Source organism: Scyliorhinus torazame, chromosome 3 (assembly GCF_047496885.1).
Source record: "Scyliorhinus torazame isolate Kashiwa2021f chromosome 3, sScyTor2.1, whole genome shotgun sequence".
Taxonomy (NCBI): Eukaryota; Metazoa; Chordata; class Chondrichthyes; order Carcharhiniformes; family Scyliorhinidae; genus Scyliorhinus; species Scyliorhinus torazame.
The window spans coordinates 358,610,057-358,635,773 of NC_092709.1; the positions used below are offsets into that span (position 1 = coordinate 358,610,057).

Sequence of the window (25,717 nt, forward strand, 5' to 3'; positions counted from 1 at the left end):
TCTGCTGATTTTACACACCCAACCTGAGCTTCAGTCCCCTCGATCCACAGAATATCCTTACAAAAGTCAATCACACATGACTTTCCAGACTAAACTCGGCAGGTAAAGTCTGACTCACACATAGACCAGAAACATCTAATATTCTAGCCTATGTGCTGGTTAGAAACTTCTCATATTCCAACCGTTTCTTGGGAACTAGAAACTTCTAATATTCTAGCCCCCACTCTAGCCCCAATTCTGCTCAACTAGAAACTTCTAATATTCTAGCCTCGCGTTACCTAGAAACTTCTAATATTCTAGGTCCCTGTTCGGGCGCCATGTTTTTAAAAACTCACCACCATTCTTAGAATTCCCCCTATACCAAAAAGGGCCGACATTCTAAATGGTGATCAGGGATTCTCACTCCCCGACTCCGATGCAAGCTTCAGTGGGTGCTATTCAGGTCAAACTATATTTTCAAGTTGTCTCCCGGTATAACCCATACCTTCACCAAAGAATTTTACCTACTTATCCCTCAGTAGCATTGATATCCTGGGTCCTGCGTTGCTAAGTAAGTAAAGTAGGCTAATAACCACTGTTTCGGGTTAAAATTTTAAAGTTATTTTATTATTATATATTTTTTTCTCTTTTTAAAAGTTGCAATCACTGTCTTTACAGAAAAGTAAAAAGATCTTGCTTTTGGATCCTTCTGGTTGGTTGAAGGGACCTTCAGGCCCAACTTGACAATCAATCTTCTTTTTAAAATCTGGTCTTCTTTAGATGAATTCGCTGATGAGGTCGGTTGCTGTGTCCTATCTTTCCCATGAACCGAGCTATGAGAGCTGGCTCTGCCGGCTGTCCACTTTTCTTCGGGTTTTTATATATTTCTCAGTTATCTAGTTTTTATGACCTGATTGCAAAGTAACTCTTAATTTGCTTTGATTGTAAGAAGTATCTTTGGTCTAAACATTCATTTTGACATAACCTCATCTCATAGATCTGATTACATTGTGTCCTCTGTGGTGTTCAAAATGCTTTGGTTTCAAGAAGTGTTACTTTTAATTCCTGTCATTTCTATAGTTTTATTTTCCAATTGTGTCCTCAGCTCAATTTTGACTTTGATTTTGGCTTTGAATTATGTTTCTCGTAGACTGATAGCCTCCAGTTTTCTTTAATTTACCTGGCATTAGCAAATTTTTACACCGAGAATCTCATCCTTTCTTTTCCAGCTGCTGACTAAGATAGTTACTTTTAATGAAGGTGTGAGCCATTGTTTTTGGCTTCATTCAAAATCCTGTTTCTCAAGGTCTAATGCTTGACATAGGATATCTGCATTTTACAATCCTTCCCTGGCAGCTGCTGTTAACCCTTTGTGGGATCTTTCCCTGTATCCTCTCATGTTTCTCTCAGACCAGATATTGCCAGACTTCCATGTTTCAAATGACACATCTTCCCATATTTTCAATAACAGGGTACACCGAGGGAGAAATCAGAACGTCCAATCCACTGAACAAGCACGTCTTGTGGGACTTGTGGGAGGAAACCAGAGCACCCGGAGGAAACCCACGCAGTCCCGGGGAGAATGTGCAGACTCCGCACAGACGTTGACCCAAGCCCGGAGTCGAACCTGGAACCCTGGCGCTCTGAAACAACAGTGCTAACCACTGTGCTATCATGTGGCGGACTAATGAGCAATCAGTTGCTCATGGGGAACGAGGGGATGTCAATTCTGGTGAAGATGTGACTGGCCTTCATTGAAGGAATATACAATGCAGTTGTATCTCCTTCACTATTGCCTGCAAAAAAGTCTACAGTCCTCTGTGTTACGGCTGAGATGCAGCATCTGTGCTGTGAAGCCATTGAGTTTTGAGTATTCCTTTATCAGTGCAAATAGAGGCTTTGACTTTCAGTATCTTTCTTCCCATGGTGATCTGTGGGTGGCAGGGTGGCACAGTGCTGAGCACTGCCTTCTGCAGTGCCAGGGACCCATGTGCAATTCCGACCTCGGGTGACTGTCTGTGCAGAGTCTGCACGTTCCCCCGTGTCTGCGTGGGTTTCCTCCGGGTGCTCCGGTTTCCTCCCATGGCGCAAAGATGTGCAGGTCAGGTGGATTAACCATGATAAATTACCCCTTTATGTGGGGTTACGGGGCTAGGGCTAGGGCAGTGCGACGAGGTGGGGAGCTCTTTTGAAGCGTCGGTGCAGACTGAATGGGCTGAATGGCCTCCTTCCACACTGTAGGGATTCTATGATTCTCTTCTTCTCCTTCCTAACTAAGCTGATTCATGTTCACTCTTCAGGCATCAGCAAGGAAGAGATGTCTCCACAAAGGGGCTCCTTAGCCCAGCAGTGTTCTCCATCAACACTCTTCTCTGCTACTGGTTCAATGAAGAGTGCAGGAGAGCATGCCAGGAGCAACACCAGGGGTACATAAAAATGAGGTGTCACCCTGGTGAAGCTACAACACAGGACCACTTGTGTGCCAAACGCAGAAGCAGCAAGTAACAGACAGAGCTAAGCGATTCCACAATGCACGCACCAGATCTAAGCTCTGCAGTCTTGCCACATCCAGCTGTCAATGTTGGTGGACAATTAAACAACTCACTGGAGGAGGAGGCGCCACAAATATCCCCATCCTCAATGATGGAGGAGCCCAGCACATCTGTGCAAAAGACAAGGCTGTGGCATTCGCAACAATCGTCAGCCAGAAATGCCGAGTGGATGATCCATCTCGGTCTCTTCCGGAGGTCCCCTGCATCACAGATGTCAGTCTTCAGCCAATACGATTCACTTCAGGTGATATCACGAAACAGCTGAAGACACTGGACACTGCAAAGGCTCTGGGCCCTGACAATATTCCGGCAATAGTGCTGAAGACTTGTGCTCCAGAACTTGCTGCACCCCTAGCCAAGCTGTTCCAGTACAGCTACATCACTGGCATCTACCCGGCAATGTGGAAAATTGCCCAGGTGTGTCCTGTGCACAAGAAACAGGATAAATCCAACCCAGCCCATAACCACTCTCCATCATCAGCAAAGTGATGGAAGGGGTCATCAGCAGTGTTATCAAGCAGCACTTACTCAGCAATAACCTGCTCACGGACCCTCAGTTTGGGGTCTACCAGGGTCACTCAGCTCCTGACCTCATTACAGCTTTGGTTCAAACATGGACAAAAGCCCTGAATGCAGAGGTGAGGTGGGAGTGACTGTCCTCGACATCAAGGCAGCGTTTGACCGAGTGTGGCATCAAGGAGCCCGAACTAAACTGGAGTCAATGGGAATCAGGGGGAAAACTCTCCGCTGGTTGGAGTCATACCCGGCACAAAGGAAGATGGGTGTGGTGGTTGGAGGTCAATCATCTCAACTCCAGGACATCACAGCAGGAGTTCCTCAGGGTAGTGTCCTCGGCCCAACCTTCTTCAGCTGCTTCATCAATGAGCTCCCTTCCATCATAAGATCAGAAGTGGGGATGTTTGCGGATGACTGCACAATGTTCAGCACCATTCGCGACTCCGCAGATAATGAAGCAGTCCATGTCCAAATGCAGCAAGACCTGGACAAAAGTGGCAAGTAATATGTGTGCCACACAATGTCCATCTCTATTAAGAGAGAATCAAACCATTGCCCCATGACATTCAATGGCAATACCATTGCTGAAAGCCTCACTATCAATATCCTGGGGGTTACCATTGATCAGACACAGAACTGGATTTGCCACATTAATACTGTGGCTATAAGAGGAGGTCAAAGGCTAGGAATCCTGTGATGAATAACTCACTTCCTGACCTCCCAACGCTGTCCACCATCTACAAGGCGCAAGTCAGGAGTGTGATGGAATACTCTCTACTTACCTGGATGAGTGCAGCTCCAACAACACTCATGAAGCTCGACACCATCCAGTGAAAGCATCCCGCTTGATTGCTCCCCCTTCCACAAGCATTCAAACCACCCACCACCGACGCACAGTAACAGCCGTGTGTACCAACTACAAAATGTACTACAGGAACTCAGCAATGCTCCTTCAGCAGCACCTTTGACAAGGCCCCTCATGGCAGATTGGTACGAAAGGTGAAGTCACACGGGACCAGGGGTGAGTTGGCAAGATGGATACAGAACTGGCTAGGTCATAGAAGGCAGAGGGTAGCAATGGAAGGGTGCTTTTCTGATTGGAGGGCTGTGACAAGTGGTGTTCCGCAGGGATCAGTGCTGGGACCTTTGCTGTTCGTAGTATATATAAATGATTTGGAGGAAAATGTAACTGGTCTGATTAGTAAGCTTGCAGACGATGCAAAGGTTGGTGGAATTACGGATAGCGATGAGGACTGTCAGAGGATACAGCAGTATTTAGATCGTTTGGAGGCTTGGGCGGAGAGATGGCAGATGGAGTTTAATCCGGACAAATGTGAGGTAATGCATTTTGCAAGGTCTAATGCAGGTAGGGAATATACAGTGAATGGTAGAACCCTCAAGGGGATTGACAGTCAGAGAGATCTAGGAGTACAGGTCCACAGGTCATTGAAAGGGGCAACACAAGTGGAGAAGGTAGTCAAGAAGGCATACGGCATGCTTGCCTTCATTGGCCGGGGCATTGAGTATAAAAATTGGCAAGTCATGTTGCAGCTGTATCGAACCTTAGTTAGGCCACACTTGGAGTATAGTGTTCAATTCTGGTCGCCACATTACCAGAAGGATGTGGAGGTTTTAGAGAGGTTGCAGAAGAGATTTACCATGATGTTGCCTGGTATGGAGGTCCTCAGCTCTGAGAAGAGGTTGAATAAACTCGGTTCGTTCTCACTGGAACGATGGAGGTTGAGGGGCTACCTGATAGAGATCTACAAAATTATGAGGGGCATTGACAGAGTGGATAGTCAGAGGCTTTTCCCCAGGGTAGAGGGGTCAATTACTAGGGGGCATAGGTTTAAGGTGCGAGGGGCAAGGTTTAGAGGAGATGTACGAAGCAAGTTTTTTTACACAGGGTAGTGGGTGCCTGGAACTCGCTGCCGGAGGAGGTGGTGGAAACAGGGACGATAGTGACGTTTAAGAGGCATCTTAACAAATACATGAATAGGATGGGAATAGAGGGATACGGACCACGGAAGTGCAGAAGATTTTAGTTTAGACGGGCAGCATGGTCGGCACGGGCTTGGAGGGCCGCAGGGCCTGTGCCTGTGCTGTACTTTTCTTTGTTCTTTGTTCACCTTCCAAGCCCACGGCCATTGCCATCTAGAAGGACAAGGACAGGAGATGGGAACACCATCACTTAGAAGTTACCCTCCAAGTCACTCACCGTCCTTCACTGTCACTGGATCAAATTCCTGGAACTCCCGATGTAAAAGCACAGTGGGTGTACCTACATACCATGATCTGCAACAGTTCAAGAAGGTAGCTCACCACCACCTCTTCAAGGGCAATTAGGGATGGGCAACAAATGCTAGCCTAGCCAGCGACACCCACATCTCGTAAAAAAATGAATTTAAAAAAACGTTTAATTTTGTCCATGAGCCTTGTATGTGGCACTTTATCAGAAACCTTTCCAGAATCCATATAGTCAACATCCAGTGCATTTCCTTCTTCCGCATTTTCTGTCACTTCATCAACAAATTCAAATAGATTCCTCAAGCACAATTTACAAATTTACAAATCCATGCTCACTCTCCGTCATGAACACAGGCAGGAATGCAAGCACCTGTTGATTAATTTTCAATAAAACCTTACTCTCCGCTGATGTTAAGCTACATGGCCTGCAGATTGTGGAAGTGTCCTTCTCTCCTTTCTTGAATAAAGGTTCACATTTGCCACTCTCCAATCCTCAGGCGCCTCCCCTTAAGAAGGGACAAAGAGAGATTCATGGGAAGATCTTCCGCTGTCTCCACCCCAGATTATTCCCACAACCTGGAACTCCAGTCCTGCAGACCCGGCGACCGACACATTCTGAGCAGAGCCAACCTTTCTAGCTCTTGCTACCTCTCAACGTACACCTCATCCATTACCTGTGCAAAACACAATGTAAAGTGCTCTACAATTATTCAAATCTTGCCCTGTACCTTTCAGCATATATCACCCCTGTCATGTGAGGGTACCTTTAAGACATGGATGTTTAAGCAATGTACCTTTAAGAAAACAGTGATGTCAGAGAGTGGATGGGGCTGAGGTCAGGACAGCCATTTTGCAGTTTTGTTCTGCAGTTTAGTTTTGCAGTTTGCCGGAAGAAAGCAAGGTGCTGGAGCTGAAGTCAGCCAAGCTAATATATCTCTGCCATTCTACAGAAAAAATATATACCCTTTAACCTGATGTGATACTGTTTAAAGGTGTACGTTGGAAGTCTTTTGGAAGTTTGAAGGAACTATTTACTGTTGTAATATTTGAAATGAAATTAAAATCGCTTATTGTCACAAGTAGGCTTCAATGAAGTTACTGTGAAAAGCCTCGAGTCACCACATTCCAGTGCCTGTTCGGGGAGGCTGGTACGGGAATTCAACTGTGCTGCTGGCCTGCCTTGGTCTGCTTTAAAAGCCAGTGATTTAGCCCAGTGTGCTAAACCAGCCCCTGATATTGTCTGAGTTATCTTTGAAGTAAGGGGTGTTAAGAGATCCAATGTTTATTTAAGAGGTTAAGTTGAGTTCATGGAATAAACAGTGTTTTGTGTTTAAAAACCCACGTGTCCATAATTGTAATCCCACACCTAGGGAAAAAGCCGTGTGCTCGGAAAAGCAACAGATCCATTAAAGGGAGAGGTTGGTTGAACTCCATGATACATTTTGGGGTTCGGAAAATGCCTCACCCATAACACCCCACTGTTCTTAACAAGGCCTATTTACTACCACTTAGCACAGTGGTTGGCATTGTTGCTTCACAGAGCCAGGGTCCCGGGTCCCGGGTTTGATTCCCGACTTGGGTCACTGTCTGTGCGGTGTCTGCATGTTCTCCCCGTGTCTGCGTGGGTTTCCTCCGGGGGCTCCCGTTTCCTCCCAAAAGTCCCGAAAGACGTGCTTGTTAGGTAATTTGGACATTCTGAATTCTCCCTCTGTGTGCCCGAACAGGCACCGGAATGTGGCAACTAGGGCTTTTCACAGTAACTTGATTGCAGTGTTAATGTAAGCCTACTTGTGACACCAATAAAAGATTATTGTTCTAAAAGTAGCAAGTTGGGACCTCCAGGTGGTGGCGTTCCCATAAACCTGCTGCCCTTGTCCTTCTAATTGGTCATGGTCGTGGGTTTGGAAGATGCTGCTTAAGGAGCCTTGATGAGTTCCTGCAATGGATCTTGTTGGTGGTACACACGGCTGCTCCTGTGTGCCGTGTGCCAGTGGTGGACGGAGTGAACATGAACACACAAACATACGGCCAAGGAGCAGGAGTAGGACATCCAGCCCCTCGAGCTTGCTCTGCCATTTAATCGGATCATGGTTGATCTGACAGTACCTCCAATTTGCATCTCATCTATCCCCATAACCTATTACCTCCTTGCTTACCAAGAATCTATCCACCGCTGGCTTAAAAATATCCAAAGACTCTGCTTCTATCAGCCTTTCAGGAAGAGAATTCCAAAGACGCACCACCTTCTGAGAGAATTCTCATCTACGTTTTAAACAGGCTCCGCCTTATTTTTAAACAGTGCCCCACAAGAGGAAACATTCTCTCCACATCCATAGAACCATAGAATTCCTACAGTCCAGAAGATTCATCCCCTCAAGTCTGCACCTACCCTCTGATAGAGTTGGGCCCACTCCCAGCCTAGCCCCTATATCCCATAGCACCATCTAACCTACATAGCTTTGGACACTAAGGGGAAAATCTATCATGGCCAATCCACCTAACCGGCACATCTTTGGACTTTGGGAGGAAATCCACGCACACACGAGGAGAACATGCAAACTCCACACAGTCACCCAAGGCCGGAATTGAACCTGGCTCCCTGGCGCTGTGAGGCAGCAGTGCTAACCACTGTGCCACCGTGCTACCCAAGTGACTCACCATGAATCAAAACCTGTTCCTCCAACATCAATCTTTGAGCCATACATTTAACTCTTTAACCTGATTCACTCTGAACCAATTTTCTTGTGGCTCAAGTAGTTTAACCCAATGAATTTAGCCCACATCTGCTCATATTCCCTGAGCAAAATCTCTTGTCTAATTCTACCTCTCTCAGTGATACCTACGTGGACCATGATCACTGAATCCAGTCCCTCCCATTGCAAGTTCCTCTCCAGCCCCAAGCAGATGTCTTCTACAAACATAAAAGCAAACTGCTGCGGATGCTGGAATATGGAACAGAAACAGCGTCTGTGGAGGGAGAACGGAGCTAACATTTCAAACCTGCATCACTCTTTGTCAAAGATGACCATCCATCTACTCGACCAAACAAAGCGGTTTATCAGGATGCATTAAAAAGTGGTAATCCTGAGGATTGGGAGCAATTTGGAATCTGGCAAAGGAGGACCAAGAAACTGATGAAGAAATGAAAAAGAGAATATGAAAAGAAACTAGCAAGGAACATAAAGGTGGACCAAAAAAGCTTATGTAGGGAAATGAAAAAGAACAAACGTGAGCCCATTGCAGGTGAGTACTGGAAAATGTATAGCGGAGAACAAGAAAATGGCAGAGAATTTAAATGTTACTTTGCATCAGCCTTTGCAAACAAAAATACAGAAAATTTCCCAGATATAAGCAACTAAGGGAATTGTGAAACTATGGAACAATAAAAACGTATTAGCAAGGAGGAAGTACTTAAAAGGTTAACTGGATTGAGGCTGATAAATCCACTCACTAAATGAGGTTCATCCCAGTGTTGAAGGAGATGGATAGAGTTAATAGGGTAGTTATCTTTCAAAATTCTATAGATCCTGGAAAGGTTCTTCAGATTATAAAGTAGCAAATATAACCCCATTTAAGAGGATGAGGGAGAATGAAGAATTACAGACCTGTTAGTTTGATGCCAGCAGTTGTAAACGATGTGATAGCCGCACATTTAGAAAAGAGTGGTAAAATTGTGTTGAGTCAACATGGATCTATGAGAGGGAAATCCTGTTTAACAAACCTGTTGAAGTTTTGGGGGGATGTTTCTTGCAGCATAGATAAAGAAAAACCAGTAGTGTGGTGTATTTAGATTTTCAGAAGGCTTTTGATAAGGACCCACACAGGAAATTGGTAAATGATATTAGAGTGCATGGGATTGGGGGAAAAATACTAGTCTGTATTGAGAAGTGGTTGGCAGCCAAAATCAGAAAATCAGAGAGCAGGAATAAATAGGTAATTCTATGAGGACAGGCTGTTATTACTGGAGTAGCACAAGGATTAGTGCTGGGGCCACAACTGTTCACAATTGTCATGTGAGAGTACCTTTAAGAAATGGGTGTTTAAGAAATGTACCTTTAAGAAATGGGTGTTTATCAGTGATGTCAGAGTGTGGGTGGAGCTGGGCTGTCTGTCAGCTTTTTACTTTTGTTTTAGGCTGTTTGCTGCAGGGTGTGTTTTAGTTTAGTTTTCAGTGTTGGAGCTGAAGCCAGACAGAGCGGGTGTACTGTTGATCTCTCTGCCATGAAAAGACTATCTCTTGTTCATTTGGTGAATTCAGAATTATAAATGTTTTCAGCAGCGACTTTAACCTGATGTACTTCTGATAAAAGGTGTACCTTTTGTAAGTCTTCTGGATGTTAAAAGGAAAGCTTAAAGGATTACTTCGTGTTGTATTCTTTGAGGGTTATATTTGAATTGATGGTTGCTAAGATGTTCACTGTATGTTTTAAAAAGGTTAACTTGAGTTCATAGAATAAACATTGTTTTGCTTTAAAAACTACTTTTCCATTTCTGCTGTACCACACCTGTAGAGTGGGCCGTGTGCTCCCATAGCACAATCTATTAAAAGTTGTGGGTCAGGTGAACGCCATGATACAATTTGGGGTTCTCTAAACCCTGACCCATAACCCAATCTAGAGAAATGATTTGGATGTGGGGACCAATTGAAATATTCTCAATTTTGCTGGTGACACTAAACAGCTGGCGAATGGGAGTCGTGAGGAGGATTTGAAGGCTAGGTGTATCGGCTAAAATATGGCACATGGAATACAATGTGAATGAGTGTGAAGTTATTCACTTTGGTGGAAATAACAGAAAGGCAGAGTATTTCTTCAATGGTGAGTTTGGGTAGTGTGAGTGTGCAAATGGTGTCCTTGTTCACAAATGTTACACACCCTGGGCGGGTGTGCAGTCAATTCCAGCCCACATGCCCTGGAGTCACAAGACAAGCAGATTATAAAAATTCCCAAATTCTTTGGCTCTTGGCTGCTCAATAATTACAGTCACCGGGTTTGTAAGTTGAAACACAATTACTGTTTATTTATAACAGGAATAATATTGAAATATTAAACAGTGAATTAGCTGTATAACAATAAGCTGACCTATTACCCCCTTTACCCACCCTCTACCCACACACACAAGACAGACAAACACAGACCGGGGGAGGAGGGGTGCAAAAGGTGTGAAAATAATGAGGACGAAGGTCAAAGGATAAGAGTCTTTGCTTCCAATGGCGGTTCTTGAGCATACTTTCCTCACTGCCCACTCACTGATTAAAATATCTGGTTTGCAGCATAATTATCTTCTCATGGAATCATAGAATCTCGACAGTGCAGAAGGAGGCCATTCGGCCCATCGAGTCTGCCCCAACCCTTGGAAAGAGTACCCTGCCTAGGCCCACACCCCGACCCTATCCATGTACCCCAGTAACCCCACGTAAACTTTTAGACACTAAGGGGAAAAATTATCATGATCAATCCACCTAACCTGCACATTTTTGGACTGTGGGAGGAAATCGGAGCACCCGGAGGAAACCCACGCAGACACGGGGAGAACGTGCAGACTCCGCACAGTCACCCAAGGTCGGAATTAAACTCAGGTCCCTGGTGCTGTGAGGCAAAAGTGCTAACCACTGTGCCACCATGCTGCCCTCTGTAATTCTCTATAGTTCTCTGGAGTTTAGAAATGTATTACTCACAGCTTATCCTGGAAAGGCCCCTTTGCTTCACATCAAACTCTGCTTTCAGCTCATGGTTTATTTCCAGGCCTCAGCCTTTCTGCTGAGTGAGGTGGTTGGTCCTCCCCTGTTTGTACAGCGTGGCACGGTTCTCCTGTACATAGACTCATCCAGACTCCCCGCCAGTTCGGAAACACAGCCTTTCTGGAGAACAACAGAGAGGAGAGAGGACAGCAGTCCTTCCTCTGAGCTGCCAGCAATCAAGCTGAAAGCAAAACCCAGCCGGTGAAGCTCTGAAACATTGCAGTTGGATCAGATCCAATCACCACGTGTTACCGGGCAGAGCACAGCCCTTTTGAGCCAATTAATTGGTCACCAGCCAAATCAATCAAAGTGAGTCTTCGCTGATATCATTGGTGCTGGTCCAGGGAGCAGCACGGTGGCACAGTGGTTAGCACTGTTGCCTCATGGCGCTGAGGACCCGGGTTCGATCCCGGCCCTGGGTCACTGCCCGTGTGGAGTTTGCACATTCTCCCCGCGTTTGCCTGGGTCTCACCCCCACAAACTAAAAGATGTGTAGGGTACATGGATTGGCCACGCTAAATTGGCCCTTAATTGAAAAATAATTATTGGGCAGTCTAAATTTTGTTTTAAATTGTTACTGGTTCACCTGCAATCACCAATTCAAATCAGCAGTCTTCTAGATTCTTCTGTTTGGATTAAAGTTGACGTACAGATGTCTTAAAGTCGCAGGTTGATTAAACATCCGTGGATCAAAAATGTAACAGCAAAAGTAAAGGGAAGGGGAAATAAGGTAATACACAGGAACAAACTGGAAGGACCCGTACACACGTCACCAAAAGCTACAATGAGTATTCAGTAAGCAATGAGGAAGGTGAAAGGTATGCTGACCTCCATTAAAGGGGATCTGAGTAGAGGAGTAAATATGTCTTACTGCAGTTTTATAGAATCTTGGTGAGACCTTATTCTGGATTCTCCGCTCCGCAACACCGGCAACGCGGATCGCAATCAGGCGGAGAATCGGGCAACCGGCCGAAATCAAGGTTCACACTGGACGCCGAACCGAGCGCTATGCTCCGCCCCCTCCCCCCGCTGGCGGAGGGATCGGGAATCTCACCCCCATGTCAGTGGGAGAATGTAAATGGGTCTCAATGACCAATTCGCATCCACTTAGCGAGCCAGGCACCAGATTCTCCTGTCCTCCAGGCAGGGAGTCACATGGGCATGGGTTACAACAGGTCGAGACAAACATGGCCCTGACGTGGTGGACCTCACCGTGTGCCAAGTCCACCTGAGTGTTACCCTCCCCCCCCCCCTCCCCCCCCCCCCCTCCCCCCCCCCCCCCCCCCAACAATGCCAGACATTAACCACATCAAAGAGAGTTAAGTGCAGAGACTGGGTCTGTATTCATTACAGTTTCAAGGATCGAGTGGCGACTTCATTGAAACTTACAAGGTCTGGCAGGGTGGATGTCGAGGAGATTTGTCCCCTAGCTGGAGTCTGAAACAAGGGGACATAATCTCAGGGTAAGGGGTAGACCGTTTAAGACTGAGATGAGGAGAAATCTCTTTATTCAGAGGGTTGTGAATCTTTGGAATTCTCCATCCCAGAGTGCCATGGAAGCTCAGTCATTGAATATGTTCAAGACAGAAAGTCACAGATTCCTGGAAACAAAGGAAACCACAGGGCATTGAGATAGCTCAGGGAAGTGTCATCAAGGTAAATGTTCACCCATGATCTAATTGAAAGTCAGAGCAGGCTCGATGGGCAATGGCCTACTCCCATTCCTATGTTCCTACTAAACTCTTGGTGCCAGTGGAGTGGCCAATGTTTGATTGAGGATGGTTCGCCCTCCATGATGCTCCACCCTGATTCCAGATGCCCCTTGGAAATCCTGAGCACATCTGGTACAGCTGGAGACACTTCCTACCCCCCATGGTTCCCTCAAGTGTCTTAATGTTCCCCATGGCACTGTATTGCAACCAACAGGTCTTCGATACCCATCCATGATCTAAGAAAAAATGAACCTTTTCCACCTTTATCAATCTGGCTAGCACCTTGGTTGAACTATGAATGTTAATTAATGTTTCTAGATCTGCCATTTCTTATGATCTTTTGATCTGTGACTGGACAACAAGCTCAAAGTGATTTCTTCTCCATTTAGAGATGAGTATGATCCCTCTACTCGACCACAGGATGCATCCCCACCAATCACAGTCTAACAGCTCCAACCAGTAAGTACCGGAACCTTCAATAACGATTATAAATGTAAAGACATTGAAGTCAGCTGGCCAGGGATGAAAGTGTTGGTGACGGGGCCAAATTTCATTCACATCTAACTGCTGGTAAATTGTAGTGGAGGAAATATCTACCTGCCAATCGTTTGAAACATTGACCCAAGCCCATTTGCCATGGCTTTGGCAATTTAACTATCAAACCTGTGACATCCACCCAGAAGGACAAGGACAGTGGGTGGTGCCAGAGAACATCATCACCTCCAATTTACCCTCCAAGTCGCACACTATCCTGACTTGGAAACGTTATCAATCCTCCTACAATCTCTAGGTCACTTCCACAGCAGTGGCAACATGGGCAATGGTGACTGCCATATTCTGAGATATAAGTCAATGAGTTGTGGGAAATGTTTCAGGCATTGTCACCGCACCGAATCAACTCTTGTCAAAGTCACAAATTACATCATTTGTGTCTGTGACAAATGTAAACTTTCCCTCCTGATCTTTCTCCACCTGCCTGGAGCCTTTTACACAAGGCTAACTGTCGTGGAAATCATAATAAATTCCTCGAGGTTCGATTTAAGGAAATTTATTTACACAAATATATTTGCGGAGAGAGAGTGTTCTAGCTGCAAAGCCAGTGCACTGCGCCCTGAGATTTGATTGAAGAAAGCATGTTTTATAATCTGAAATAACAGCTTGAAGTAAACAGGCATGTTTATATTAAATAGACGTTGGAAAGTACGTAAGTTGAAATACGTAGTACGTATGTTCTTGCCCTTGGCTAAAAACAACTCGAGTACACATTTTGTTATCTTTCGGAGGACAATGTGTTTTCATAATAAGGCCGAGACCAGAATATTAAGCAGTACTTTGTTAATGTTACCTGACCTACTTATTTTCACGAAAAAGCAGTGTTAACTATAGTCAAGCATTTCCCAGCATGCTTCTAAATTGGCAACTCATTAAATTCCCTTCCACACTAACCATCTCATCTCTTCACTGTGTTGCAGATAGTTGCACTGCTCTCACCTGATTCCAATCTTACCTGTCTCATCACGGCCAGAGACCCATTGGCTATGGGTTCTGAAGTAAAAACCTCACCACTATTCTTAGAATTCCCCCAATAGTCAATGGAGCGCTGTAATTCTAAATGGTGATCCAGGGATTCCCTTGCTTTCCCTGACTCCTAGGCAGACTGAGGTGGATGCCAATCAGGTCAAACTATTATTTCAAGTTATCTCCCGGTATAATCCATACCTTCCTTGGAGATTCCGTCTACTTACCGCTCAGTAGTTTACACACGGGTCCGGCTTGCTAAGTAGAGTAAACTTTCTAATAATAATGGTAAGAAGTCTTACAACACCAGGTTAAAGTCCAACAGGTTTGTTTCGATGTCACTAGCTTTCGGAGCGCTCCGAAAGCTAGTGACATCGAAACAAACCTGTTGGAATTTTACCTGGTGTTGTATGACTTCTTACTGTGCTCACCCCAGTCCAACGCCGGCATCTCCACATAATAATAATAATAACCACTCTTTCAGGTTATCAATTTAAACTTAACTTTATTTGCAAGTTAAAAAGATAAAAACGACTTTTACAGAAAGGTAAAAAGATCTTTTCTTGTTCGGTCCAGTTATAAGACTTTCAAGTCTATCTTGTCAATCGTTATTCTTTAACTTTTGGTCTTCTGTTCGCTTCTCTGGGCTGCTCGGTCTTCAGATGCTGCTCGTCCCATCACCGAGGAAGATTCTCTCAACTTCTGCTCACTTATCAGAGTTTTTATAGCAATTTGTGCAGCCTGACCTTCACAAATGACTCCCCTCTGCTGCTTGAGCCTAACAGTTGAAAGCTAGTTTCTATCGGTTAGAAGCGTGGCATCTCGCAACAGCGCAGCTTCATTCCACCAGCTCACCATTATTTACTTTGAACTTTTTCACTTTGCTTGACATGCAATAAATTTGCCTGTGTCTTAGTCAGTAACTTTTCAGATATGTCTTTTTTAATGATATTTTTCAGTCTTAACCCGGGTCATCTTTGGGTCAAGCTAATGTCATGTTCAGGTTACCACGTTTTGATTCTATTCTTATCTGGCTTGGCCATTTTCTAAAAGGTTTTAACGTCAAAATGGTGTATGTTATAGTGTAACCGTATTATCTTATGGGTTTCTTTATTTGTGAATCAGTTGTCTTATCTTATTAGGCCACACTTGGAGTATAGTGTTCAATTCTGGTCGCCACACTACCAGAAGGATATGGAGGCTTTAGAGAGGGTGCAGAAGAGATTTACCAGAATGTTGCCTGGTATGGAGGGCATTAGCTATGAGGAGCGGTTGAATAAACTCGATTTGTTCTCACTGGAACGAAGGAGGTTGAGGGGAGACCTGGTAGAGGTCTACAAAATTATGAGGGGCATAGACAGAGTGGATAGTCAGAGGCTTTTCCCCAGGGTAGAGGGGTCAATTACTAGGGGGCATAGGTTTAAGGTGAGAGGGGCAAGGTTTAGAGTAGATGTACGAGGCAAGTTTTTTACGCAGAGGGTAGTGGATGCCTGGAACTCGTTACCGGAGGAGGTGGTGGAAGCAGGGACGATAGTGACATTTAAGGGGCATCTTGACAAATACATGAATAGGATGGGAATAGAGGGATACGGACCCAGGAAGTGTAGAAGATTGTAGTTTAGTTGGGCAGCATGGTCGGGACAGGCTTGGAGGGCCGAAGGGCCTGTTCCTGTGCTGTACATTTCTTTGTTCTTTGTTTGTTCTTTGTTCTATTACTGGTGTCAGCACGTTTTCACGCTTAACAGTTGTGCCTTATTTTAAACCTTAGATTCTGGCTGCTCTTCTTAATTGTTCAATAAAATAATTAATTGCTTAAAGAATTGTGAAATACTATTCCCTTACATTGAACTTAAGAATTGAAGTCGATCAAATTACTTTTTAACTTGTAAATCAGAATGAATTGTTCCTAGCTGTTTTCCTTCACGTCTGTGAAGCTGTCTGCATTTCAAACAAACTGCTGCTGTTAACCCCTTGTGGGACTTCTCCCTTTCATTAAAAGCCTCAGGCATTCTCAGTGTTACTTTCATGTTTCAAATGTCATATTTTTCCAATTTTTCAGTACAGTTCTCTTCCTGCTCCTGGACTGTTACCTCTGGCGCCCCACAAGGATTGATCCTTGTACCCCCCTCCTTTTCATCTACCTGTTATCCCTCGATGATTCATCCAAATGCAGAACATCTTGCCAACATTTAATTGGAGGAAATTAATGCTCATGGGTGTCAGATACGCAGTCTGGTAATTTAGCATTAGTGGAGAGGTCAAGAGAGGTACAGGTCAGCATACAATTCAGGCCGTCTCCCACACGCTGAGCTCATCCAAAACTCTGCTGCCCGTGTCTCAACATGCACCATGTTCCATTCACCAAAACCCCTGTGCTCGCTCACCTACAATGGCTTGTGGTCGAGCAACATCTTGACCTTACAATTTTAATCCCTGTGTCAAATCCCTCCATGGTCTCAGCCTCTCTATTTCTGCACTTCCTCCAGCCCCACAGCCCTCCAAGATACTTAACCTCCTCTAATTCTGGCCCCTTGTACATTCCACAATATGATTGCTCAACCATCTGTGACTGTGTCTTCGGGGGGGGGGGGGGGGCACGGGAGCACAGTGGTTAGCACTGTTGCTTCACAGCACCAGGGACCTCGAGGTCGATTCCCAGCTTGGGTCACTGTCTATGCGGAGTCTGCACGTTCTCCCCGTGTCTGCGGGGGTTTCCTCCGGGTGCTCCGGTTTCCTCCCACAAGTCCCGAAAGACGTGCTTGTTAGGAGAATTGGACATTCTGAATTCTCCCTCAGTGTACCCGAACAGGCGCCGGAATGCGGCGACTAGGGGATTTTCACAGTAACTTCATTGTAGTGTTAATGTAAGCCGACTTTTGACACTAATAAAGATTATTATTATTATTATGTGCCAAGAACTCATGCTGTGAAATGTCCAACCAACGCCCCTCCACCTCTTTACATCTCTTTCAGCGTTTAAGACCTGTGGCCAAGGAATTAGTAATCTGACCAAACGAGCTTAAATTTCATTGAGCCATGATGTGTTTGGAACCCTTTGAAAATGGTGGGCGGGTGCAGATTCCAGGATTGCTGACCCCCCTTCCTGAACTGGTCAGCTCCAGAGAGGAGCTTGGCATGTCTTACTCTGCCACAATTCTAATGAATGGAAAGGCCCAGGGAACATCATAGGCATAGATGGCAAAACAATTATTTTGCAACATGGCAATCAAACTGTTAGGGTGCATTCATCAAGGATAATGGGTACAGATGACAAATTTTCAAATTTAGACAGAGCAGACAGACATGACGAGGAACCAGTCATCTGGTACGCATGTGTTACAGAACTATGAGGACCAATTAACTGATATAGACAGGGTTTCTGTGGAGGAACACAACACTTCTGGTGAATTAGAACAGGCCATTTTTCCCAAAGGGCAACTGCCAAAAGTTGGTACAAAAGTGACACACTTGCCTGAAGGGTCTAGTCAATGGAAGGATGCAACTGTTATTAGTAGAGCAGGGAAGGCCACTGGAAAGTATAAACATTGGTTGAATGTACAGCATTCAGGGGAAGGAGTCAAGACAATGGATTGGGAAAACGAAGTCTAAAAATGGAGGGCACAGTAACGCAGTGCCAGTTCAGATAGTACATCAGATAGTGAACAGGTCCGCAGGAAAAAGTCGAGAACTATTGAAAGGACATCCCACAGCAGAAGGGAAAGATCAAGCAGTAGCAGTACAGAACGAGATACCAGGCAGGAGAGGGGACATAGTTTGACAAGATCTCGGAACATGAGTAAGACTACGAATACTAATAGGAATAGAAGCCCACATGCACGTGAGATTTTGGTGGCTTCAAATAAATTAGATGAAAAAGTTATTAAAGAAGTTAAACAGCAAGAACTGCACAGTTGGAGTGAATTTGGGGTATACAGGGAAGTACCGGATAGGGGACAAAGAGCTCTAGCCCACAGATGGATTTGCACGGAAAAGGTTCTTCCGGATGGAACTTATAAGGCAAAGGCCAGGCTCGTGGCAAGGGGATTTGAAGAAATCTTAGAAGATCAGGATTTAAGGGTAGATTCACCTGCAGCAGGAAAGATTATTTTAAAGACCTTCTTGGCTCTATTAGCCACAAAGGTATGGAAATGCAAATCTATAGATATAAAAGCTGCCTTTTTGCAGGGGCATCAGCTCCAGAGAGACATTTTTCTCCGACCTCCTAAAGAAGCAGCTAACACAGAAGGGGTACTCTGGAAGTTGAACAAACGTGTATATGGATTAAATGATGCATCTAGAGTCTGGTCATTTTCGGTAAGGTCAGTTTTGTTAAAGTTAGGCTGTTGCCAGTTGAAAGCAGATCCTGCAATGTTTTGCTGGCACTATAAAGGAAACCTTTCTGGCATTTGAAATGAAAATGAAAATCGCTTATTGTCACAAGTAGGCTTCAAATGAAGTTACTGTGAAAAGCCCCTAGTCGCCACAGTCCGGCGCCTGTTCGGGGAGGCTGGTACGGGAATTGAACCGTGCTGCTGGCCTGCCTTGGTCTGCTTTAAAAGCCAGCGATTTAGCCCTGTGCTATACCAGCCCCATTTTTATGATGCATGTCAATGATTTTTTGTGGGGTGGGACTAGTGATTTTGAAGCTATTGTAATCTCTGGTTTGAGGAAAGAATTCAGGGTTGGAAGTCAGGCTTCCGGTGCATTTAAATATATTGGACTGGAAATTGGACAGACTAAATTAGGGGCAACTTTACGTCAGCAATCTTATTTGGAAAGCATCACCCCAATAGCAATTAGTCGTGGCCGAGTTTCACAAAAAGACGCAATGGTTTCAAAGGTAGAAAAAGAGCAAATTCGAAGTTTAATTGGGCAATTGAACTGGTTAGGTAGACAGACTAGACCGGACGTGAGTTTTGATGTCTTAGAGTTGAGTACAAAAGTGAATGATCCCAAAGTGGAAGACATAATAAGAGCAAATAAAGCGTTGGCCAAACTAAAAATACAGGAGTGTGTTTAGAAGTTCCCGGTTTTAGGTGACCTTAAGCACTTGAAACTCATAGTTTATAGTGATGTGTCCTATACAAATTTATGTGATGGGGTTTCAAGCGCAGGAGGTTTTATAATTTTCCTTTTGGGGAACAATGGTAAATGTTGCCCGCTTGTGTGGGAAACAAAGAAAATAAGGAGAGTGGTAAAAAGCACTTTGGCTGCTGAGACGTTAAGCCTTGTAGAGGCGGTGGATATGGCCTTTTATATAAGTATGACATTGACAGAAATTTTGGGATTAGGGGATTTGGGTAATATACCTATTGACTGTCACATTGACAATAAATCCCTGTGGGAAAATGTGCCCTCTACAAAAAGTGTCAATGAAAAGAGGTTACGGATAGACATCGCAAGTTTGAAGCAGATGTTGGACAGAGGGGAAATAACAAAAATTAAATGGATCGACAGGAGCTATCAACTTTCAGACTGTTTGACGAAAAGAGGGGCGAGTTCACAGAAACTTTTGGATATTGTTAATGAAGGGCGCTTGTTTCTGTGACTGTTTTTTTTTCTCGTCCAAAAAAAATGGGGGAAATCATGTGTGTGTTTTTGAGTTTCTTGAAATGTTGTTTTTTTTTCTCCAAGGAAGGGGAGACTGTTAAGTAATGGGTTAAGAGGCATTGCAATTAGTTGTCTCATTTATGTTAAGTATCCATTAATTGACACTGATATGTAAAGGGGCTTCAGGTGGCCTCTGTCAGGTGGTGTGTTGTTAAGAATTTTGTGCAGAGGCTGTGGAAGTGAAATAAATGGTATTTGTTGAAAAGGAACACAAACTTTAGGCTCTTCATTTCACAGCAACTAAAACGTCTAACACCACTTAAACTAAAATACCACACCTGAAAAGCAACCACAATATGCTCACCCCTCACTGTCTTTAAGTTCACTGAGCCAATCCAATGGATACACTTTTATCCCGGACGAGCCCCGTCAGGGTCAGGGTTTAGAGAACCCCAAAGTGTATCATGGAGTTCACCTGACCCACAACTTTTACTAGATTGTGGTCAGGGGAGCACACGGCCCACTCTATAGGTGTGGTACAGCAGAAATGGAAAAGTATTTTTTAAAACAACACAATGTTTATTCCATGAACTCAAGTTAACCTTTTTAAAACAAACAGTGAATATCTTAGCAACCATTAATTCAAAGGTAACCCAAAGAATACAACACTAAGTAATCATTTAAGCTGTCCTTTAAACATCCAAAAGACTTAACAACCTTTAAACAGAAGCACATCAGGGTTTGCATTCAATACTGAGAACATTTAAATTTCTGAATTCACCAAATAACCAAGAGATAGTCCTTCATGGCAGAGAGATCAACAGTACAGCTGCTTTGCCTGACTTCAGCTGCAACACCAAAATGGATAACCTCACATTTGTCAACATTGTATTCCAACTGCCAATGTTGACAAATGTGAGGTTATCCATTTTGGTAGGAATAACAGCAAAAGGGATTATTATTTAAATTATAAAATAGCGAAACATGCTGTTGTGCAGAGAGACCTGGGTGTGCTAGTGCATGAGTCGCAAAAAGTTGGTTCACAGGTGCAACAGGTGATTAAGACGGCGAATGGAATTTTGTCCTTCAAACCAAAAACACAGACACATCCAAGCTTTTCTCAAAGTGAAACTAAAAAGCAGAAACAGAGCTCAGCTCCACCCACACTCTGACATCACTGCAGTAACATGAGCAGCTAACCATTTCTGAAAGCGACATTCTCATGAAACTATCTTCTTTGGTGACCTGATACATTTGAGCTGATTTCACAGCCACTGATTCAACCTGAGGTTCAAAATTCCTGCTTCAGGGAGTTTCCCATTAACCCTTCACCCACACTCCCCTTTTCTGTGCTTCTTCACCTCCCACGTCCTTATTTCGGAGCAACTGATGAAACCGCTACGACCAGGACCTTGGTTTTTTTTCTTCCTTTTTAAATAAATTTAGAGTACTCAATTCATTTTTTCCAATTCGAGGCAATTTAGCATGGCCAATCCACCTAGCTTGCACATCTTTGGGTTGTGGGTGCGAAACCCACGCAAACACGGGGAGAATGTGCAAACTCCACACAGACAGTGACCCAGAGCCGGGATCAAAACTAGATCGGCGCCGTGAGGCAGCAGGGCTAACCCACTGTACCATCGTGCTGCCCGACCAGACCTTGTTAAGCTCTGGGGCTGGATTCACCATACCACAGCCATGTTTTTCTCAGTGTCATGCCATTCGCTGGAGTCAGGAATCTCTATTCCCTCCACTCTTCATTGGGACTTCCCAGTTTTCCATTGCACCTATCCCAGTTCGTCACCCACTTCCTCCTGGCTCCATCACTATTCTTCCATCTGGAGGAGGGTGGCAGATGGGGGCTGCAGAATGACCAAAACATTCCTGCCTGGAACACAAAGCGAGGTGTGCCTTGAGTTCAGCATTATTCTGCTTGAATGATACACGATACCCCACCACACACATGTCCAGCATCTCAGATATAGCACTATTCTCTAGAAGGTGAAATACAACTTCCTACAAAGTCTATCACGGTATTTTTCTGCGATAACAATCTCATTTTCATAAATGTAATTTCCACAGTACTAGACAGCAGCGAGGGAGTGTATTAAATCGGAAAGGAGGAATAACTTAGTTGACAGTTCTTTCTCTGCCAAACCAAAGGCCATTTACTAAACCTTTCTTTTTTCTCTACAGATCCAGATATCAACCAACAAACTACAATGACCTTGTCAATTATACAAAATCGTCAAATGTTACATATCTCTGTTCTGTGTATTACCTTGTATCAAAACCCTACATAGAATGGGGAAGGGTGTTGGATAAGAGACACTTCAATAAAGTTACTCAGAAACAAGAGACAAAACTCCACTGTAGCAACAAATCACAGGAAGGAAAACTCAGCCTTTTCGTTGTGATGATGTTGAACCTCATTTCTTTCTAGTAAATTGTGCAATCAACATCGAGTTATTTGTCAGCTTAGAATTAAAGAACAAAGAAAATTCCAGCACAGGAACAGGCCCTTCGGCCCTCCCACCCTGCGCCGATCCAGATCCTTTATCTAAACCTGTCTTCTATTTTCCAAGGATCTACCTCCCTCTGTTCATATATCTGTCCAGATGCATCTTAAATGATGCTATTGTGCCCGCCTCTACCACCTCTGCTGGCAAAGCGTTCCAGGCACCCACCACCCTCTGCGTAAAAAAACTTTCCACGCACATCTCCCTTAAACTTTCCACCTCTCACCTTGAAATTGTGACCCCTTGTAATTGACACCCCCAATCATGGAAAAAGCTTGTTTCTATCCACCCTGTCCATACCTCTCATAATTTTGTAGACCTCAATCAGGTCCCCCCTCAACCTCCGTCATTCCAACGAAAACAATCCTAATCTACTCAACCTTTCTTCATAGCTAGGACCCTCCATACCAGGCAACATCCTGGTGAACCTCGTCTGCACCCTCTCTAAAGAATCCACATCCTTCTGGTAATGTGGCGACCAGAACTGCATGCAGTATTCCAAATGTGGCCTAACCAAAGTCCTATACAACTGTAACATGACCTGCCAACTTTCGTACTCAATACCCCGTCCGATGAAGGCAAACATGCTGTATGCCTTCTTGACCACTCTATCGACCTGCGTTGCCACCTTCAGGGTACAATGGACCTGAACTCCCAGATCTCTCTGTGCATCAATTTTCCCCAGGACTCTTCTATTGACCGTATAGTCCGCTCTTGAATTAGATCTTTCAAAATGCATCACCTCGCATTTGCCTGGATTGAACTCCATCTGCCATTTCTCTGCCCAACTCTCCAATCTATTTATATTTTGCTGTATTCTGTGACAGTCCTCCTCGCTATTTGTAACTCCACCAATCTTAGTATCATCTGCAAACGTGCTAATCAGGCCACCTATACCTTCGCCCAGATCATTTATGTATATCACAAACAACAGTGGTCCGAGCACGGATCCCTGTGGGACACCACTAGTCACCTTTCTCCATTTTGAGACACTCCCTTCCACCACTACTCTCTGTCTCCTGTTGCCCAGCCAGTTCTTTATCCATCCAGCGAGTACACCCTGAACCCCATACGACTTCATTTTTTCCATAAACCTGCCATGGGAAACTTTATCAAACGCCTTACTGAAGTCCATGTATATGACATCTACAGCCCTTCCCTCATAAATTAACGTTGTCACTTCCTCAAAGAATTCTATTCGGTTTGTAAGACATGACCTTCCCTGCACAAAACCATGCTGCCTATCACTGATAAGTCTATTTTCTTCCAAATATGAATAGATCCTATCCCTCAGTATCTTCTCCAACAGTTTGCCTACCACTGACGTCAAGCTCACTGGTCTATAATTCCCTGGATTATCCCTGCTACCCTTCTTAAACAAAGGGACAACATTAGCAATTCTCCAGGACCTCACCCGTGCTCAAGGATGCTGCAAAGATATTTGTTAAGGCCCCAGCTATTTCTTCCCTCGCTTCCCTCAGTAACCTGGGATAGATCCCATCCAGACCTGGGGACTTGTCCACCTTAATGCCTTTTAGAATACCCAAAACTTCCCCCTTCCTTATGCCGACTTTACCTAGAGTATTTAAACATCCATCCTTAGCCTCAACAACCGTCATGTCCCTCTCCTTGGTGAATACCGATGCAAAGTACTCATTAAGAATCTCACCCATTTCCTCTGACTCCACGCATAAATTCCCTCTTTTCTCTTTGGGTGGGCCAATCCTTTCTCTAGTTACCCTCTTGCTCTTTATATATGAATAAAAGGCTTTGGGATTTTCCTTAACCTTGTTAGCCAAAGATATTTCAAGACCCCTTTTAGTACTCTTCAATGCGCTTTATGATTTGTCCTACTTACCCGATATTCCTCCAAAGCTTCATCAGATTTAAGTCACCTAGATCTTATGTATGCTTCCTCTTTCTTCTTAGCTAGTCTCACAATTCCACCCGTCATCCATGGTTCCCTAATCTTGCCATTTCTATCCCTCATTTTCACAGGGACATGTCTGTCCTGCACTCTAATCAACCTTCCCTTAAAAGACTCCCACATTTCAAATGTGGATTTACCCTTAAAGAACTGCTCCCAATCCACATTCACTAGCTCCTACCGAATTTTGTTATACTTGGCCTTTCCCCAATTTAGTAACTCATTCTTTAGGACCACTCTCGTCTTTGTCCATGAGTATTCTAAAACTTACGGAATTGTGATCGCTATTCCCAAAGTAATCACCGACTGAAACTTCAACCACCTGGCTGGGATCATTCCCCAATACCAGGTCCAGTGTGGCCTCTTCCCGAGTTGGACTATTCACATACATACTCCTGGATGCTCCTTACAAATTCTGCTCCATCTACGCCTCCAACACTACATGAGTCCCATTCAGTGCTGGGGAAGTTAAAATCTCCCATCACGACCACCCTATTGATCCGACATTTTTCTATAATCTGTCTACATATTTGTACCTCTACTTCACGCTTGCTTTTGGGAGGCCTGTAGTAAAGTCCCAACAATGTTACTGCAGCCTTCCTATTTCTTAGCTCTACCCATATTGCCTCAGTGCTCGAATCCTCCATCGTGTCCTCCTTAATCACAGCTGTGATGTCATCTCTGACCAGTAATCCAACTCCTCCACCCCATTTACTTCTCTCTCTACCACTCATGAAGCATCTATACCCTGGGATATTTAGTTGCCAGTCTTTCCCTTTCCTCAACCAAGTCTCCGTAATACCAATAACATCATATTCCCAGGTACTAATCCAAGCCCTACATTCATCTGCCTTACCTGCTACACTTCTCGCATTGAAACAAATGCACCTCAGACCACCTGTCCTTTGCATTCATCATCGCTTCCCTGTCTACTCTTCCCCTTAGTCACATTGAGTTTATTATCGAGTACCTTACTGGCTTTAGTTGCTGCCTCTTTACTGACCTCTAACGTCCTAATCTGGTTCCTATCCCCCTGCCACATTAGTTTAAAACCTCCCCAACTGTGTTAGCAAAAGCACCCCATAGGACATTGGTTCCAGTCCTGCCCAGGTGTAGACCATCCGATTTGTAATGGTCCCACCGCCCCCAGAACCGGTTCCAATGTCCCAAAAATCAGAACCCCCTCCCTCCTGCACCATCTCTCATGCCACGTATTCATTCTGACTATTCTTGAATTTCTTCTCTGACTGTCTCGTGGCACTGGTAGCAATCTTGAGATAGGACCTTGGAGGTCCTGCTTTTTAACTTATCTCCTAACTCCCTAAATTCTGATTGTAGGACCTCATCCCGTTTTTTACCTATATCGTTGGTGCCTATATGCACCACGACAACTGGCTATTCACCCTCCCCCTTCAGTATGTCCTGCAGCCGATCGGAGACGTCCCTGACCCGTGCAT

At 44.5% G+C, this 25,717-nt stretch overlaps 1 protein-coding gene across 1 annotated transcript in view; it reads left to right on the forward strand.

Moving 5' to 3' along the window:
• Positions 1 to 22,165, forward strand: part of LOC140409438 (disintegrin and metalloproteinase domain-containing protein 9-like) — a 956,416-nt gene extending 934,251 nt beyond the window's left edge. The window contains exons 32-33 of the mRNA XM_072497871.1: positions 13,136 to 13,205; positions 22,011 to 22,165. Coding sequence (XP_072353972.1) covers positions 13,136 to 13,193 — 58 coding nt within the window. The 3' untranslated portion in view covers positions 13,194 to 13,205; positions 22,011 to 22,165. The remainder of the gene's footprint in view (positions 1 to 13,135; positions 13,206 to 22,010) is intronic.
• The last annotated feature ends 3,552 nt before the right edge of the window (positions 22,166 to 25,717 follow it).